This window comes from Helianthus annuus, chromosome 17 (assembly GCF_002127325.2).
Source record: "Helianthus annuus cultivar XRQ/B chromosome 17, HanXRQr2.0-SUNRISE, whole genome shotgun sequence".
Classification (NCBI taxonomy): Eukaryota; Viridiplantae; Streptophyta; class Magnoliopsida; order Asterales; family Asteraceae; genus Helianthus; species Helianthus annuus.
In genome coordinates, this window is record NC_035449.2 from 166150952 (window position 1) to 166171429 (window position 20478).

The following is a 20478-nucleotide window of genomic DNA, read 5'->3' on the forward strand; positions in this document are numbered from 1 at the left end:
AACACATAAACGAGCCATGAATCTGACACTCTCACAAAACCTGTGTACTCGCCAGCATTTCTTTGCTGACTTTATTTTTACATATGTTTCAGGTGGTATTGCTTGATGTTGCTTGCTAGGAAGCTTGTGTCACATAGGTACTGGACGAGGCCTTAGTGACTTAAAAACAGTTATAAACAATATGTAGCATGTTTGTTTTGGTTTAAAGACAATGTACATTACATAATATTTCAATAAAACGAAACATTTGGTTACCATGGTTATGGAACAATAATTCTGTTGCAACACTCCCCGACGTTTCCGCCACGCTTTTTTGTTTTAACGTGGTCGGGGTGTGACAGCTATTTACAATCATAAGACTCTGGTTCTTTTAAACTGGTATGTTGATATATATATATATATATATATATATATATATATATATATATATATATATATATATTTGAAAGGTGTGAATAATTCGCGAATGTCGGGAGGTCTAGCATACGTTGTCTTAACCGGGTCCGCGCTAGTAGGGGTCTAAACGAACTGGGCCGAGCCCGAGCTCGGCTCGGTTTGAGCCTACTTATTTGAGCTCGAGCTCGGCTCGCGAGAAAAACTCAAAGCTCGAGCTCGGCTCGAACTATTTTGAGAACAAACTCAAATGAGCTAAAAACTCGGCTCGATCTCGCTTCAATATCGGTTGAACAAGCCAAAGTTCAGCTCGAGCTTGGCTTGCCAATGTTATCAACATTATTATTATATCATATATTAAAAATAAAATGTTGTTTGGGCTCGCGAGCCTAAACGAGCTTTGTATTTCAGGCTCGAGCTCGGACTCGATAACTAAACGAGCTCTATGTCAGGCTCGAGCTCAGGCTCGGGCTCGTTAAAGCTTGACTCGTTCGATATTTTAACCGAGCAAATAACTACTAGCTCTCGAGCCTCTTGGCTTATTTACACCCCTACGCGCTAGAGAGCCGTCTCGCGCAATAGATCCTCAATTTAAACCCCTCAATGAGAAACCCCTATCATCCAGACTCGAACTTGAGACCTGAAAGGAAAAACTCATCCGGACCCAGCATAGGTGGTACTTAAATACCCGTAACTAGGGGTGTTCAAAACTGGATATCCGAAATTTTTGGAAACCAGATTTCACTATCCGAATCCGTATCCGAAATTTCGGATATCTGAATTATAGTGAATCGGGTATCCGAAAATCCAACTTTTTATTTAATTTTTATTTTTTATTATTTTTTTCATATTCTAAAACGGATATTTTGGATGGTTTCGGATATCCGAATATAAGTTTTCGGATATTTTCGGATACTTCGGATATTTTCAGATATTCGGATATCCGAAAAAAATGAAAATTAAATTTTCGGATATTTCGGGTATCCAAAATATTCGAAGATTTTGAAAATCACTATCCAAATCCGAAAAATTCGGATATCCGAATTTCGGATATCTGAAATTTCGAATATCTGTTTTTCGAATATTTCGGATTCGAATATCGGATATTTCGGATCGGATTTTCGAATACGGATAGTTTTGAACACCCCTACCCGTAACCACACCAGAGCACTAGTGATGGTTTGATATATACAATCACAATTAAACTTAAATTAAAGTTATGGATAATACCTACTACCTCTTTATGTAGATAACGATCAAAATTAGAATTATACAAAAGCATATATTCCTTTCCGTTTTGAGAGTAGACATTAAATATTTTTAATTCTTGTAAACTATGAGAAATCCTAAAGACCCCAGCTGTCTTCTTTCCCATATCCAACTAGTGTCACAACTCAAAGCCTAGAACAACACTTTCGAAAAAAGCAAAACACAATTTAGTTAAAGAAAACTAGTTAAAAATAGATAAATATAAAAATTTAAAGGTTTTAAGAGAAATAAGGGTAAGATAGTCATTCTACGATATATTTCAAGAAAACAAGTTACAACGGGTAAATTTGCAAATTTTTTCACTAAAGAAGAGGATATATGCAATTTTGTTTTTTGGTTTGGTAAATATGCAATTCTCCCGAGAAGAATATCAAAATTAAGAAAACCCCCATAATTTATTACAAGCGTAACGGGGATATTTACAATCATAAGACTCCGGTTCTTTTAAAGTGGTATGTTGATATTTTTTTTTGTAAGGTGTGAATTACTCGCAAATGTCGGGAGGTTTAGCATACGTTGTCTTAATCGGGTCCGCGCTAGAGAGCCCCCTAGCACAATAGATCCCCAATTTAAACCCCTTAATGAGAAACCTCTATCAACCAGACTCGAACTTGAGACATGGAATGGTAAACTCACCCGAGTAACCGCTAGAGCACTAGTTTGATATATACAATCACAATTGAATTACACTTAAACTAAGGTTATGGATAATCCCTACTACCCCTTTAGGTAGGTAACAATCAAAATTAGAATTATACAAAAGCATACATTCCTTTCCGTTTTGAGAGTAGACATTAAATATTTTTAATTCTTGTAAACTATGAGAAATCCTAAAGACCCCAGCTGTCTTTTTTCCCATAAAGCCTAGAACAACAACACTTTCGTAAAAAGCAAAACAAAATTTAGTTTAAAGAAATAGTTAAAAATTGATAAATATAAAAATATAGAAAAATTTTAAAGGTTATAAGAGAAATAAGGGTAAATAGTCATTCTACAATACATTTTCAAGAAAACAAGTTATAACGGGTAAATTTGCAATTTTTTTTCACTAAAGAAGGGAATATATGCAATTTTGTTTTTCGGTTTGGTAAATATGCAATTCTCCTGAGAAGAAAACCCACAATTAAGAAAACCCCCAAAATTTATTATAAGCGTAACGGGGCTATTTACAATCATAAGACTCTAGTTCTTTTAAAGTGGTATGTTGATATATTTTTTTTGTAAGGTGTGAATTACTCGCAAATGTCGGGAGGTCCAGCGTACGTTATCTTAACCGGGTCCGCGCTAGAGATTCCCCTCGCACAATAGATCCCCAATTTAAACCCCTCAATCAGAAACCTCTATTAACCAGACTCGAACTTGAGACATGAAAAGGAAAACTCACCCGGGTCACCGCTAGAGCACTGGTTTGATATATACAATCACAATTGAATTAGACTTAAACTAAAGTTATGGATAATCCCTACTACCCCTTTAGGTAGGTAACGATCAAAATTAGAATTATACAAAAGCATATATTCCTTTCCATTTTGAGAGTAGACATTAAATATTTTTAATTCTTGTATACTATGAGAAAACCTAAAGACTCTAGCTGTCTTCTTTCCCATATCCAACTAGTGTCACAACTCAAAGCCTAGAACAACAACATTTTTGTAAAAAAGCAAAACACAATTTAGTTAAAAAAAACTAGTTAAAAATAGATAAATATAAAGATATTGAAAAATTTTAAAGGTTTTAAGAGAAATAAGGGTAAGATAGTCATTCTACAATACATTTCAAGAAAACAAGTTATAAGGGGTAAATTTGAATTTTTTTTCACTAAAAAAGGGGATATATGCAATTTTCCCGAGAAGAAAACCCACAATTAAGAAAACCCCCAAAATTTATTACAAGCGTAACGGGGCTATTTACAATCATAAGACTCCGGTTCTTTTAAAGTGGTATGTTGATATATATATTTTTTTGTAAGGTGTAAATTACTCGCAAATGTCGGGAGGTCTATCATATGTTGTCTTAAGCGGGTCAGCGCTAGAAAGCCGCCTAGCACAATAGATTCCCAATTTAAACCCATTAATGAGAAACCTCTATCAACCATACTCGAACTTGAGACATGGAAGGGAAAACTCACCCGGGTCACCACTTGAGCACTAGTTTGATATATACAATAACAATTGAATTAGACTTAAACTAAAGTTATGGATAATCCCTACTACCCCTTTAGGTAAGTAACGATCAAAATTATAATTATACAAAAGCATATATTCCTTTCCATTTTGAGAGTAGAAATTAAGGGTCGGTTTAGTATGGGGTAATGAAATAGATGAGAGAATGAAATGGACGAGATAATGGAATGGACATCATTCCGTTCCATTATGATGTTTGGTTACTCATATGTAAATAGAATGAATCATTACTTTGTACAATTTGATAAACAAAAAAAAGATGATTAAAAACGACAAAAATATAATTGCCTCAATAATAATAATAATAATAATAATAATAATAATAATAATAATATATTAATGATAAAAAATTAATAATAGATTTTTGATATATATTAATATTAGTATGAATATTAATAAATATAAATATAGATACAAATAAAAGTATAATAATAATAATAATAATAATAATAATAATAATAATAATAATAATAATAATAATAACATATTTCTTTCCATTCCTTGAAGGAATGGAAAAAAACACCTACATACCAAGGAAATGGAAATTATTATATTTGGAAGGATTTACATTCCTTTGGAACGCTCCATTCTATTACCACATTATAACAAAACATGTTTCTTTTCATTCCATCAGAATGATCCATTCCATTCCACATTCCATTCCTTCATACCAAACGCTACCTAAATATTTTTAGTTCTTGTAAACTATGAGAAAACCTAAAGACCCCAGCTGCCTTCTTTCCCATATCCAACTAGTGTCACAACTCAAAGCCTAGAACTCGTAAAAAGCAAAACATAATTTAGTTAAAAAAACTAGTTAAAAATATATAAATATAAAAATATAGAAAAATTTAAAGGTTTTAAGAGAAATAAGGGTAAGATAGTCATTCTACAATACATTTCAAGAAAACAAGTTATAACGGGTAAATTTGCAATTTTTTTCACTAAAGAAGGGGATATATGCAATTTTGTTTTTCGGTTTGGTAAATATGCAATTCTCCCGAGAAGAAAACCCACAATTAAAAAAACCCCCAAAATTTATTATAAGCGTAACACGGCTATTTACAATCATAAGATTCCGGTTCTTTTAAAGTGGTATGTTGATATATATATTTTTTTTATAAGGTGTGAATTACTCGTAAATGTCTGGAGGTATAGCATACGTTATCTTAACCGGGTCCGCGCTAGAAAGCTCACTCGAACAATAGATCCTCAATTTAAACCCTCAATGAGAAACCTCTATCAATCAGACTCAAACCTGAGACATGTAAGGAAAAACTCACCCAATTCACCGCTAGAGCACTAGTTTAATATATACATTCACAATTAGATTTAAATTAAAGTTATGGATAATCCCTACCACCCCTCTAGGTAGGTAACGATCAAAATTAGAATTGTACAAAAGCATCTAATCCTTTCCGTTTTGAGTGTAGTCTCACCGTGTAGAAAACCCTTGCTCAGTTGCACCTACCTACCATCATCTTATTTCTTCTTCACACCTTTCACCTTCATCAATCACCACAATTCATCATCCAATCGATTCCATTTCTTACTAATTTCACTTTCAATTCCTAATATTCTCATCATCTTTGCAGGTAATATGTATCCTCAATTAATAAGGTACGTAATTTGGCTTCATTAAACCCTAATTTCCGTTCCGATTGGAATATTATTTACTAACTTTCACATTTTTGCTTATTTCATCATGAATATTTGGGTATTTAGGGTTACAATGAGTTCTGCTGATAATTTGATGTTTATGTGTTTGTTAATTGTTATTAGGAAGTGAAGAATAAGTTTAGAAATGAGTTCCATAAGTGAGAATGTAGACGACCGGCTTAGCCGGTTACCGGAAGATATTCTTTCACATATACTCTCTTTAATGCCGACGAAATATGCGGTTCGAACTAGCGTTTTGTCAAAAAGATGGAGGTATAGTTGGATGTTTGTTACCGACCTCGACTTTGATGATATTCATCCCTACCATGATGAGAAAGCCTTGTCAAAGATTGTTGATCGGGTCTTAAAGTTTTGCAAAACGTCGAAACTTCGATCGGTTCGGTTACACTTGTGTGATAAAGTGGTTTCGAAGTCTAGTGTGTCAAGTTGGATTGATAAGATGGTTAGGTTAAATGTCTGTGAGCTTGACGTACAACTTGTTTTGCTCGAGTTGCCTTTTAGCTTGTTCACGTGCAAGACACTGACAAAATTAAGAATAGATGTTAGCGCGGATAAGTACGGTGTTTGGGAGTGTCGGTATCCGGTTAATCTTCCTTGCCTGAAAACGCTTGACGTTGTTGTTTACACCAATCCTTTTGACAATGCGTTTAGACTCATCCGTGGCTGCCCGATGCTTGAAAGTTTATCGTTGGAAGTTATATGGTGCACCCATAATGGAGATTACGTATTCAATATCCCTACTTTGAAACGACTGAAGCTAACAAATATAACATGTGGGTATGCTGTCAATTACGTTGTTTTACGCGTCCCTAATCTTGAATACCTATATGTTGGCGGGATGTTGGGGTCGTGGTACGTCATGGAAGATTTGCCGTCGTCGGTTGAGGCATCTGTTTCATTTGATTGTTTAGTTTCATCCGACTGTACAATACTTGATCTGTGGGGTCAGTTTCTAAAGGGAATAAATGGCGTTAAATCGCTTTCGGTTAAAAAAGTAAGTGTTTCATCTTTTAAATTGTTGTTTGTTTTTTCCTTTCATGCACCAACTGTAACTTTATTCTTTGTTGAAGTTACTATCGTCGTCACCTCTGCCCATGTTTCCGAATACAAAACGCTTGGAGTTGAAGGATCTTTGGGATTCCGGAAAAGTTCTTGAAAGTTGTCCCGCGTTGGAACATTTGTGTATTGAAAAGGTACTTGAGTTGTTTACTTGTGAAGTTCTTTTATCCTTGTATAACATTCGGTTTTGTTTTGTCTGTCTTGAAAACAAAAGGTTGTAAATTATTTGTGGATTAAACCGAAGTTGGTACCTGCATGTTTGCTAACAAACCTTACAACCATCAAGTTTTCAACCCGAAAATGGCAAAAGTGTGATATGGAGTTTCTGGAATACATGTTGAGGAATGCAGAGGTTTTGAAGACGGTAACAATCACTTTGGAAAACCTATGCATAGAAGAAGAAAGGCGGTTGTGTTTGGAGTTGATCGAGCTTCCTAGAGCTTCTAGCCGTTGTGAGATACGTTTCACAGTCATGACTGTGAAGGATGGCCGCCTGCAGCACCGATGAAGGGGGGCGCGTGGTTGAAGTGGCTACATGAGGATAACAGGGTCTTTAATGTAGATTTTTAAAGACCATTTGTTACTATATAAAAATAATTCCTTAGTTTACTGTTTCGAATAAGCATATATATACTTAATTTATATTTGAAGTATGAAATCCAGATTTATTTAATGCTGGTTCAATAAAATATGGAGACTTGTTTAATGTATTGTGTATATGAAGTAATGTGGTGAGCTTAACAGAATGAATACGTTGGGTTGTGTTTATTAAGTGTTGGAGATGGATATGATCGGGTGGTTCTACTGGTGGCACGATCATACTCCAGTGGTCCGTCAGTGATTCAAATTTGCCGTTCAAAAAAAAAAAAAAAAGCGTGGACTGAATACGTTGGCATGATGCACTAATGATATGGGCCGATCCATTGAGAAAAAAAAACTGATTTCAGAATTTTAACCGGTTTCTAACCTGGAAGTCTGGAACCGATCTGACATTGGAGTCGGTTTTTGAACCGATAAGAACCGGCGGTTTGAAAATCCAAAACCGATAAGAACCGGCGGTTTGAAAATCCCTCTTTTGAAACCATTAAAGCTTAAAACTGAACCGAACCAGTAAAAAACCAGAACCGATTCTTTTCCACTTAGAGATCCGTTTGGGCAAAAACCGGCTTTGACTTTGGTTAACCAAAACCAAACCACTTTGGAACAAGAAGCGGCTTGTGCGAAAAACCGATTTTGGGCTAGAAAACCTACGTTGAGGGGTGGCATGACCTCTTTTCCGTTGAGAAAATGTTGTATTTTAATTGAAATAATTTGATGATAAAATGAATGTAATTTCTGGTCATTTTGCAGTATATATACAAGTTTGTATTCTAAATAAACATACATATACACATGCACATATTTTAACTTATGTTTACCTACACATAACATGTGTATAACTTATATAGTTATATTTACCTAGTATGCATCCTACACATGCCCATAGTATGTTTAATGTTTTTACATCTAAAATGCAGTATATTTTAGTACATATGCAAGTAGTAAGTTTCTGTAAATCTACATGATTTATGGGTTACGAGTGAAGAGTGTGCGCATTAGCGAAGAATACCAGAAGATATGTTGAAGGTCAAGTTGGTGGTTAGAATTTATAGCGCATAATTAATAGATAGTAACTTATGAAGTTCAATTGCATTAGATATACTGGCTTACGTGTAAGATTTCAGTATTTGACGATAGATAGTTGACGTTCGAGTGCTTGATTAGCTCACATCCGTTTGACTTACTTTCGAGAGGTAAATACAAAACAAAACATGGTGATATGTGTGAAGCCGTAACATTAATAAACTTTCCGTGTTATATATAACAGTTACATTAAGAAAGTCGCTCCTAACGTCCATAACAATTGACAACAAAATTTATAAATTATCTGATAAACATAACTAGAATGAACAGAGAACAAAAAGATCACAAGTATAAAAAATAAGTGAATAACAGCAAATTTAAATATGAGAATGCAGATTGAAGATTAATCTTACATTTCCATATTAGCCCCCTTCCTAGCGGCAGAGCTGCTCAACTGCAGCCACAATCTGCGGCGGCTGAACCACAGTCCACTCCTCTAGAGTCCCTGCATACGGTGTCGGCACATCCTGTGACGACAAACACACGATCGGCGCATCCAAATAATCATGAAAGTTTTCAGTAATAGCTGCAGTTAAACTAGCGCCAATCCCACCGGTTCTCATACATTCCTCCACAATAAGCACACGATGCGTCTTTTTAATCGAGTTCCCAATCGTATACAAATCAAACGGCTTCAACGACCTTATGTCAATAACCTCCGGGTCATACCCCTTGTTGACCAACGTCTTCGCAGCTTGCATCACATGGTACCTCATACGCGAATACGTCAAAATCGTCACATGTTCGCCCGGTCTAACCATCTCCGCTTCCTCCAAATTTAAAACATACTCTTCATCCGGAATTCTTTCTTTAAGATTATAAAGCAAAACGTGCTCAAAAAGTATTACAGGATTATCGCTTCGAATAGCCGCTTTCATCAACCCCTTGGCGTTATACGGGGTTGAACACGCGACCATTTGAATCCCGGGAATGGATTGGAAATACGACTCGAGACGTTGCGAATGCTCCGCCCCAAGCTGCCGCCCGACGCCGCCAGGGCCTCGAATAACAACCGGGATTTTGAACTGACCGCCAGATGTGTAATGGAGCATGCCGCAGTTGTTGGAGATTTGATTGAAAGCAAGGAGGAGGAAACCCATGTTCATGCCTTCGATGATCGGTCGTAAACCCGTCATGGCGGCACCGATACCCATACCCGTGAATGAGTTTTCAGCGATCGGGGTGTCGAGGACGCGTAGATCACCGTATTTTTCTGCGAGTCCTTTTGTGACCTTGTATGAGCCACCGTAATGGCCTACGTCTTCTCCCATGACGCAAACGCGTGCGTCTCGTTCCATTTCTTCTTCTAAGCCTTCTCGGAGCGCTTCAAAGAGTAATAACTCGTGACTGTAGAAGAAAGATTATTTAGTCATTGACTAATTATTTAGTATAATTTTGTTTTGTATTTAAAATGAAGTTGAGGAAGAAGATATGGTTACCCAGGCTTAGATGCAGTTGCTGCTGCTGGAGTATTAGCTTTTGCCTACAATACATACGCAATACACCAGTTGATCAGATACATCACAATTAACACAGACCTGCAGAACCAGAGGCTAAGAGAGCTACTCACCGCCACCGCATTCGTAACCAACTGGTCAGCTCTGCCACCAATCCGGTTCGAACCATCGTCCATCTTCGTACCGCCACATCTCACCACAACAAAACTCGCTTTCCTCTCTGCAGATCAGAAATCAGCAATAACTATACACATGTTAGTTAATGCGGTAAAATATCGGACTTGGTTTTAAAAAGCGAGAGGCGCACAAAAGCGACGGGGTCTAAAACCGAGGCGCAAAGCGCAAAAGCGGTGGGCTTTTTGTACCCGAGGCGCAAAGTGATTATATATTTTTTTATATATATCCCATAGGTTTTTAGCATCACTTATCCAAAATATAGCTATAATATAAGGTTTATATATGATTTTACCTACAAGTACAAGCCAAAAACCCTATCGTACAACAGCTTGATGCTTAAAAACAGCATAAAAACACCTTATGTACATGAGGCGCGCGCCTCAGGCCAGAAAACCCCCAAAATTTGCGCTTTTTTGGGGCTTTTTGTAAAAAGCGCGCCTCAGGCTACCTAAGGCGCCAAGGCTTGCGCCTTGATGTGCCTCGCGCCTAGGCGCGCTTTTTAAAACCCAGATATCGGATATCGGTCAAGGATTGATATTTGAGATATCGGATATTGGTCAAGGACTGATATTTGAGATATCGGTTATCGCGTGGGATATCGGTAATTTAAATGTCATGCTAAATTTATATATATATAGCAATTTAACACTAACAATTCAGTATACTCTCCCACCATTAACAAATTACCCTTTTGCAACGTGCAAAACGCTAACAACTGTAGCAAGTAGGAATTGACTAAGACTTTAAACACTAACAACTAAGACTTAAAACACTAAAAGCAACAATAAGAAGAAAGACAAATGGTAGAACTAAGAAGAAAGGTATGATATCGGGAAAACCGATGATATATTGGTTAAATATCGGTCAAATGCTGGTCAATATCGCCGATATCTCGGCAAGGGGCCGATAACCGATATATCACTGATATATCGGGATATTAACTACATAGGCAATAATATCAACCAGATCAGAAATCAGCTATGAAACAAACCCAAACATAATTCAAAATCTCAACAACTAACACACAGCAATAGAAATACAAGAAACAGAAACATTTAAGTACAATTAAGCAACTAATAAATCATAATTTCAAACGATTAACACACAGCAAATGAATAACATGAAACAGAAACAATTAAATGTAATTAAGCAACCAATAGATCATAATTTAATCAAACCAGAATATTATAAATAGATTGTAGTGATGTAATTAGGGTTACACTTCAAGTCCCTGTGTTATCACTAAGCATAATCTTATTCTAATATTAGTATTAACTGTAATTAAGCAACGGATAGATAGTAATATTTTAGAATAAACAACAGAAAATGCAATTACCAACCTGAAAATAATAATTTAACGTACCTGAAAGTGATGTGCGAGAACATAAGTGTAACTTTTTGGTGTGAATTGAGGTGGAAGACGAGAGTGATGTTGCAGCTCCGACTGTTATCGAAGCCATTTTTATTTATTTATTTTTTGTTTGCTGATTTTGAGGGGATATTAAATCATGAAGGAGATCAAGTTTAAAACGAGCACACACTAGGCGGAGAAATCAATGAAGGTTTTGGACTTTTTGTGCGTCAATTTAATAGAGAAAAACATGTTAGGCTGGAGAGGGTGTGGGGGCTCCATCCTCGCCATGTCACCATGTATAGCACCCATATGGGCTCCATTATCACACCCTCCAAGTGAAGAGGGGGACGCCATTGATGGGGCTCCATCATAGTAACACCCGGTAACGTCATGGCTTGGAGTTTGGACCAATCAAATGTTTTTTTTTTTATTTTGTTTAATATGGGCTCCATCCACACCATGTAAATTAAAAGGGGGCTCCATAGGTGAGGTGGATCCTAGGTGGACTTGATAAAGCCCCATGGGGCTCCATCCACACCTCATAGCCTTAGTGGGCCGTGGGCGTCATCGATTTGTGGGGTGTTTGGTGTTGCGTTTTCAAAATAGATTATGCGTTTTCAAAACTGCGTTTTGAAAAAGCATGTAAGTACATGCTTCTCCAAAACTGCGTTTTGAAGGCAGATAATCACTTTTTCATTCAAACACTTTTTTTAGATTATTTATGTTTTACAAACACAATAACCAAATAATCACTTCAAAACTAATCTCAAACACCCTCTTAATAGAGAGAGAACATTTTAAACCAATAAAAACTCGCCACATGTTTGGTACCCTTTGTTGTCAGATTGTAATTGAGTTAGGGTTGGGTTTCGGGTTGAAACTAGACCAGACCAGACTAAATCTGATCTTTTTGGAAAATCTAAACCGAAGACTGAACTGATATAGGGTGGGTTGGTATCGGATTGGGCAAATAATGAATATGATCTTTTTATGTTAGAATGTTTTATATTTCGGTTTTTACCCGGACTGGTTGAACCCCGAATGCACCCATAAGATAATATCAAGAACCAAACAGAATTTGCTTGATTGGTCTGGTCTCAAGTCGATCCTGGTCGGGTATTTGAGTTACTTGGTCCAACTTGAATCCTTCTCGGCCCTCATTTTAGTTGTTGATCTTAAAGAAAGTTAGACAAGTCAGCTCAAAACATGACCCGTTTATCAAACGTATATAGTGTTGTGTCCATATGTGTTTAGGGTCGTCTCAGAAATTACCACAGCTGATTGTTATGACATAGAAGGCACAACCAGATTGTTATCACATAAGTGACTTAACATCTTGCTAATGGCTTACAGTAGAAACTCGATAAATTAATACTCGATTATTTAATAAACTCTCTAAGATAATATTTTTTGCCAGTCCCGACTCGGGGATAGGGTGCTAAATTAATAATTCGCTAAAATTATAAGATAATACATTTTTGATAATTTCTTTAGACCCCATATAAAATATAAATTAATAATTCCTTATATATAGCATATTACATGAATGATTTATGAAGGTTTTTTGAAAAATGACTCAATTGTCTTTTGTTTTTTGTTGAACTCAATTTCCCCTTGAATCTCGTCTCTAATTTTCCTTAGCATGGTAAGAACTTCTGGTGTTGTTTTCTCATAGCTCAACAAGAAATTGTTCAATGTGATTGCCGCTTTAATAGCTTCGTTTCGCGAAGGGGCTCCATTGTAGAACTTTCATCATCTTCTTCATCGATATCATCTTTATTAATTCCAATAACGCTTTCAATAATTTCTTCATCAGTCAACAACTGTGCAACTACATTTTCTTCTGGGTGAGTCAGAACATCTTCGACATCCATTGCATTGCGATAACCCAACTCTTTGATCAAATTCTGGAGTTCTTGAGTGCTTTCACCACCTTCATCTGAGTTCTCAAAAGTCATGTTATCTGTTGATCTAAGTTTACAATGACGAAAGCAGTTCGCAGTTGTATTTGCACGAACATCCATAGTCCATGCTGAAATTGCAAGATTCATTGCATCTAATACATTTATTTTTGCTGGATTTGGAACCCCTAATTCATAACCCTCCAAAAGACTTCTATAAAATCGACGACGATAATGCATCTTAAAAGCTCGTATGATCCCCACGTCACAAGGTTGAATTTTTGAAGTTGTGTTTGGTGGCAAAAAAAAATAATTCAACATTTCGTAATCCTTCAATAATTTTTGGATGAGCAGGGCAATGTCCATAAAGTGATACATTGAACACAAGAAGCATAATAAGGTGAGAGATTGAAGGTTTCTTTCAAATTGGGCCGATCATTTGATATATGTACATGCATTGTATACAATAATTAAGTGGAAGCTTGAAAGGTGTTTGTAAACTAAGTATTCTACTATAAATTAATAAAATATTAATTAATATATAAATTAATAATTATTAATTTATCGATTAATTAATAACTCTTTTAATTAATAAATTTTGATGGTCCCAAATGTATTATTTTATAGAGTTTCTACTGTATTTGTTCTTCATTTTCTTTGTATATAGGGTGAATTAAGTTTACATTGTTCCAGTTTTGTGCTTTAGCATGCCAATTAACCATAGGAGATGAAGTTGCTAAATTCGTATTGGTTCATGTTAGCTCTTTCATGGTATGTATGTATCATTTATGTACATGCAAATGTATGACTGGTTTTTTTTTTTTTTTTTTTGATAATTACATGATATGATTGGGAGCTGGAGCATAAAAACAAGTTTGTCGGATCAATGGCAGATCTAGAAGAAAAGTTTAAGGGTAGGCTAAATTTTTTTTGGACCTAGGGGTATCCTAATATTTACACTATGAGTCACAATGATTAATCAAGGGTTGTGATGGTTCTTATTTGTTCTTGTTACTATTATATTCGATTGATAGTGGGATTGTTTTTGGTATATATCGATCAAATAGAAAATCATTGCGTTCACTGTGATTTGTTTCCACAAGACAAATCATGGTCCGATTTTGGGTCTGATTCGTCCAACATTAGCAATGTCATCTCATCTTTTTATATGCGGGTCAATTCCGGTTTTGATTTATGTCTAACGTTAAAAATTTAGTTTAAAAGGGAATATGCGCAACGGGTCGAATGTTGGCTCAACTTTTTTTAATGAATAAAACTTCTTGTACCATTTTATTTATAATGAAAAGATCATTATTGAATCACAAAAAAAAAAATGATTATATAGAAAGAACACACTAATTACATATAACAAATTTAAATATAGCGTCAAAAAGGGATGCAGATCAACTTGACCCCTACCAAAATTTACCCGTTTATGCATGTTTTCAATTTTCATGATGCCGCTCTGAAGCTGCGGAGCCAGTGGTGACGAAAAGTGGTGTTTAGTCGAGATCCAAGATAGGAAAATCCATCATACAAGAGAGATGCGATGGCACACGACAGAAATCTTGCTAGGCATTTGAGAGCCGAACAATTAATCGGCAACAAGTTGAACAAGGGAGACCAAATGACGGTCGGTGTAGATTAGGCCTGTAAACGAACCGAACGTTCATGAGCTGTTCATGAACTTGTTCGGCGGGAAGTTCGTTTATTTAATTATTAACTTTGAAGACTCTTCATGTTTTGAATTTACTTGTAGTTCAGACATTTAGGAGGGGCACATGCATAATTCAAAATTGTATGGTAGCACTAGCAATACAACTTCAACCAGTCATTAACTGCATCTTTGACGCTCTTGTCTCATCATATAAAGGGGAGGTAAAAAGTACTAACGCTAGAACATTAAATCACCAAGAGAAGAAAAAAAAATCTAACAAAGAGGAAGTTGTATAGTAGTATGGACTGATGGACACATATCATAACCTCTAGAATTATCTATATGAATTTGATTTGAATTGAGGATGATTAGTGATAAGATTTTTGAAGTATTCTTTTTAATTTATCTTAATTTTTTAAGTGATCGGTTAGTTACTCATTAATTTGTTTCATTTAATAACTTGCGTACATTAACTTTTTATATAAATTTAACTCCACAACTATGCTACTTTTTTCTTTCAACACTGTGATAATTTTTTTTTTGTTGAACATGGATAGTTTGCCGCTACCGTATCAAATCGAACAGAAACCAACAATGAATAGTAATTTATTTTTATATTTAAAACTATACGAGTGCCGATAACAATATTAAAAACGTATTTTTATCGTTAACTATACGAATATTGATACGTGACGAAACGAATTGATTTCAACCGAACAACATTGGTACCGATACCGATAGTATCGGACCTGGTATTCTTTTTTATGGTTTTCAATGGATATAAAATACATGTCAATGTTCGTTTGAGCATATCACGGCTTTATTTTTTTAATTTTCTCTTTAAGTTGTTATAGCAAGTGCCTTTATTAAAACAAACCGAACCGATATCAACTGAATCCCGCCACATAGCGCGATGAAAAACCCCTATTTAGAATAATTTAAGAGCAAAGGAGGAAATCATTAGCCTCTAGAATTATCATAACCGATTAAAACAATTTTTATTGAGTGTCAAGAAAAACTCAACAATAAATAATACACAAAGTGAAAGAGAACATACGAGGGAGTAGGGAGTGGTCCCATTTTCCCCGGAATTCCTCTTGTGCTACAACAATACCACATTAGTTTTCTCTATACTTTTTTCAGTTTTCTCCAGAATGTGCGGTGTTGTTCCAGTTTTCTTCGGGTTTCCCTAAAACTAAACTATTTTAATTGGGGAAATGGATTTTATCACCCGAATTAAATGATTCTTGTCAACCCAAAAGAAGCCCCAAAAATTGAGTCAGGTCTATATGATAAGACAGAAGATTAAAAGCTCCATTCGACACAAAAAATACCACGGCTGGGGAAGGAGGAGAGTTGTAGGAGGTGTGGCAGTGGTGTCACCGAAAGGTTTCAAAGGAAAGAGAGATGGGGGAATAGATTTGTAGGTGGTGTGAGTCGCCGGCGTTGCACGGTGGTGTCGAAGGGGAAAACAGATAACCGTATTGCAGGGTGGTGGACTAGTGGCGGTGGTGATCATGTGGCAGCCGGAGTTGCTGGTGGGGGAGATGCTCTTTTGGGCGGTCATATGTATGGGTGTCATAGAGAGAGAAGAGAGAAAGAGAGGGAGAGAGGGAGGACTTGAGAGAGGGGTTTATAGAATCAGAATTTTAAAAGATATTAAAAATACACATCATCATGTCACATGGGATAATAATTGACACGTAGGATTAAAAAACAAACAGATTTAGTGTTTAGTTAACGACATGGTGACATGTACACCAAAGTGTTAAGTTAGGGATGGTGGGAGGCAAAGTGAAAGTTAGGAGTGGCAGCGGGCCAATTTTGATTAGTCTGGGTGATAAAATCCATTTCCCCATTTTAATTTAGGTAAATTGGATTTAAATAATCCAACATTTTTTGTATTTGACAATAATAATCCCAACTAGATTTATTCCCGAAAATGGTACAACATTTTTCATTTTGTTTGTATAATGGTCCGCCTTTAAAAAAAATAACGGAGTAAGTTTTTTCCCGAATTACAAACAGATGTTTTAGAGCTTTTGATCAGAACGAGAAAACGAGTCGGTTGATTTACACTTACCTTGAAATGGCGCTCCAAACGGCTTAATATTTGTTAATTGGAAGTTTAAACACCCGAATAGAAGCACCATTTTTGTCGTTTGAAGCACTGTTTCGAGGTAAGTTTTACATCAATCGACTCGTATCCTCGTTTTGATCAAAAGCCCTAAAACATGAGTTTGTAATTCAGAAAAAACTTAACTCACGGCAGACCATTTTATAAACAAAATGAAAAAGGTTGGACTACTTTCGGGAAAATCTAATTGGGATTATTATTATTCGCCAATACCAGAAAGGTGGATTATTTAAATTCAATTTGCCTTTAATTTAAATTAGTTGAAAAATATTGAATATATATAATATTATATATAACTAAATATAAACCAATGTTTATATATTTGTTATAATATAACAAGAGTTAACACAAGATTAGTGCTAAAACTTTAAGAACTTTAGAAATGTTATAAGAGAATTGTATAACTTATAAAAGTGTACATGAGGTGCATTTTCTCTTCTACCTTGAGCTAGTATTTATACTACAAAAAGATTAACTATTTGGTAGACAAGGTTAACTATTTGGTAGACAAGGTTAACTATTTGGTAGACAGAGTTACCCATAAGTTTGACAAAGAGTTTATCCACTTGCTTGGTAAATCTAGAGGTAAATCTTGATCTTCATGGTAAACTTTATGTAATATTCATAACACCCCCCCTTGGATGACACTTTGCAAACTTCGGGGTCTTTAAGTACGGCCTCATTAAAAACCTTGCTAAAGAAAAACCTAGTAGGAAAAAACCTTAGCTAAGGGAAAAAGAGTACAGTCTATAGCTCCCCTTCAAGCTGCAAACGTTATTGAACTATACTTTAAAACATGTTGCAGGATTTTGATGATGATGATGACGCACAGAACTTAGTAGGATGCCTAGAAAACGCATTTTAAACTTTAATTACTTGTCGTGTTGTAATTTATTTGTTTCAACTTGTTGTATTCCATTTCAAACAATGTAATTGATTCTTTTAGCAATGAAATGAAATTTATTATTAAATACTTGTCACAATTTAGTGTTATGAGTAATGAGTAATCTATTTTGTCTCGCTCTGATGTTTCCGCCATCAGTTGGGGTGTGACATAAGGCGTCGCCTGTGTTTTATGGCTAACGGTACTTTTTTATAAATTTGAGATGGCAAGATCTGATTGGTTGTAGCAAGCGTATCACCCTTGGGTGCCCCTTCCCACCTTATAATTTGAGAGGTTTCGGAATAGAAATTTGATATGGATGGAGCTGTCCAAAAAGCTCGCGGCTCGGAGCTCGCTCGAATTTAGCTTGAAAAAAGCTCGCTCGATGTGGCTCGGTTTGAAAATGAGTCTAGCTCGGCTCAGCTTGTAACGAGCCAGATTGGCTCGCATACCAGCTCGGCTCAACTTAGCTTGGATTATTTTGCTTTTAATATATTTTATTTTTATATATATTATAATATATCACACAAACATATTATTATTTACATGTGATTAGGAGTGTAATTTGATATCAATACCACATTTAAAGGTTGATTATCATGCTATTGAACTTATATTGTATTTCGTTGAAATTAAGAACGTATTTTGTATTGTTAAACTTGATTTTGGTTTGTAGTGTATTAGGTTGAGTTTATTTTGAATTATTGAATAATATTTTAAATTACTGAATTTTGATAGCCATTTATTAATTTTTCTTTTCAAAATCGAGCCAAACCAATCCGAGCCCGAGTTTAGATTTTCAACTCGGTTACAAATCCAAGCAGAGCCGAGCCAGCTCGGTTTATAATCGAGCCGAGCCTGAGTTTTTGTCACACCCCAACCAATGGTGGAATCATCGGAGTGGGACTTGTTCAAGATTGCAAGAGACTTCATAACACTATTTGTGACAATATTTAATTCAACCGATTTCATTTCATAAATAAATTGTCAAAACATACAAGGAAATTCAAATAACAACATTGTTCAAAACATAACATAACAAATTGATACAACGATTTAAACTTAAGACGTCTAAATGAGTATCTAGGCATCTTTGCTATCCATTTTCATAGCATCATCAATCATCAACCTGTAACATGTTTAAAATACAATTCAATGCAAAAGCAAAGGTGAATATACAAGTTTAAGCATAAGTATAAGTATAAAAGTTTAAAACGAATCCACATGGCAACTTAGTTTATACAAGATCAACCTAACATGGCATGCAATATTTCTAGCCAATCCTCTGTTTACGCAATAATGAATTAATTCAACATGACCACAAGTCTACGGGCGGTGCGTTACTCCTATAGCGCTATACATGTCAAATGGAGGCTCGTGAAAGCTAATGACTAAAAAATATCACATAAGTATGGTCCACGTAAGCATCAAGTATAACGACATAGTATTCATGTATAAGGATTGTTTTCGTGCATTGCATAAAGAATAAGTTTAAGTGTAGTTTAATAGTTAAACATGTTACACCCCAAAAGTGGTAAACATAAAAAGGGCGTTACGAGTATACTCACGGTTTTGCAAGTCTTCTACTTGGTAATCCCGCGAGTGAGTTGATTGATTAGGAAGTTGGAACACCAATTCCTTCTACACAAAGGAAACATAGGTGCGTGAGTTTGGGCATTCGGAAGATTTAGGGATTTTAGGAAGTTAAAACACAAGAATATATATATTCGAAAGTGTCACACCCCGATTTCCACGTGTATCACCGGTGGGCCCGGTGGGGGATTACCGTGACGTAGTTGGCAACAATATAGTCAAACCACACAATATATAAATGCACAGCGGAAGCATAAAGATAAATATATTTCAACCTTTGAATGTAATATCAAAGTATCACAGTTGTCAAAATATAATCCATAGAGGATCAAAATAAGATATAAGTATTGTTCAACAGACGTATGCATCTTAAGCTTGCGAGACTCTTTATTGATGCTAAGGAGAAATATCCAGCCAATTACGCTTAGAACCTGCATTTAATCTTTTTGGGGAAAATACGTCAGTTTACACTGGTAAATACATTCAACTGACACTTTTGTAAAATGTTTAATAAAACTGATTTGAATGCACAAGACACAAACTCTTTATAACTTGGGATAATTTATAATTAAATCTTGTAAAAGAATTACATGTTTACTATGCGTTAGGTCGCCCGGGTCGTGCCGGATTAAAGGTTAATAGACACGCCACAAAGCATAAAGCCGTGGCGGGAAAACCAACGGTTATACCTTTAATAATATAGACACATTACGGGTGTACGCCTACACCCGTGTGTCGGGGTCGTGGCCATTTCGTAAAATGATGCTAAGGATATCCAGGACATGGTCATTAAGCTCCCAAAGGCGTAAAGCCAACAAAACGTATTTAAACGGGCCGATTAAATTATTCAATTAACCACCATATGATGGAAGATTTAATGCCCGAACAAGCGGTAATTTATATACCGTAACCCAAGCCCGTATAGGGAAAATAAGTTAAAAGTATTTACCTGAGCAAGTAATAATCCTTAATAACAAATGCAAGTTTCTTTTACTGGTCTCCTACTCTGGAACGAAGGTTTAAAGTAACCTATTAGAATCCTAACGGGTCTT

At 35.6% G+C, this 20478-nt stretch overlaps 2 protein-coding genes and 1 pseudogene across 2 annotated transcripts; 1 reads left to right on the forward strand and 2 right to left on the reverse strand.

The window, feature by feature from the left end:
- The first annotated feature begins 5207 nt into the window (after positions 1-5207).
- Positions 5208-7294, forward strand: LOC110926433 (putative F-box/FBD/LRR-repeat protein At4g13965). The gene is made up of 4 exons (XM_022170198.2): positions 5208-5465; positions 5628-6519; positions 6596-6718; positions 6799-7294. Exons 2-4 carry the CDS (start codon positions 5650-5652, stop codon positions 7090-7092), a joined length of 1287 nt encoding a protein of 428 aa, XP_022025890.1. The 5' UTR covers positions 5208-5465; positions 5628-5649; the 3' UTR covers positions 7093-7294.
- A 1110-nt stretch (positions 7295-8404) lies between these two features.
- Positions 8405-11485, reverse strand: LOC110920987 (pyruvate dehydrogenase E1 component subunit beta-3, chloroplastic). Its single transcript, XM_022165240.2, has 4 exons — positions 11265-11485; positions 9838-9944; positions 9707-9750; positions 8405-9614 (listed from the first exon to the last, which is right to left on the reverse strand). The coding sequence occupies exons 1-4, from the start codon at positions 11359-11361 to the stop codon at positions 8642-8644; spliced, it is 1221 nt and encodes a 406-aa protein (XP_022020932.1). The 5' UTR covers positions 11362-11485; the 3' UTR covers positions 8405-8641.
- Positions 11486-12735: 1250 nt separating this feature from the next.
- Positions 12736-13550, reverse strand: LOC110922781 (annotated as a pseudogene).
- Between the last annotated feature and the right edge of the window lie 6928 nt (positions 13551-20478).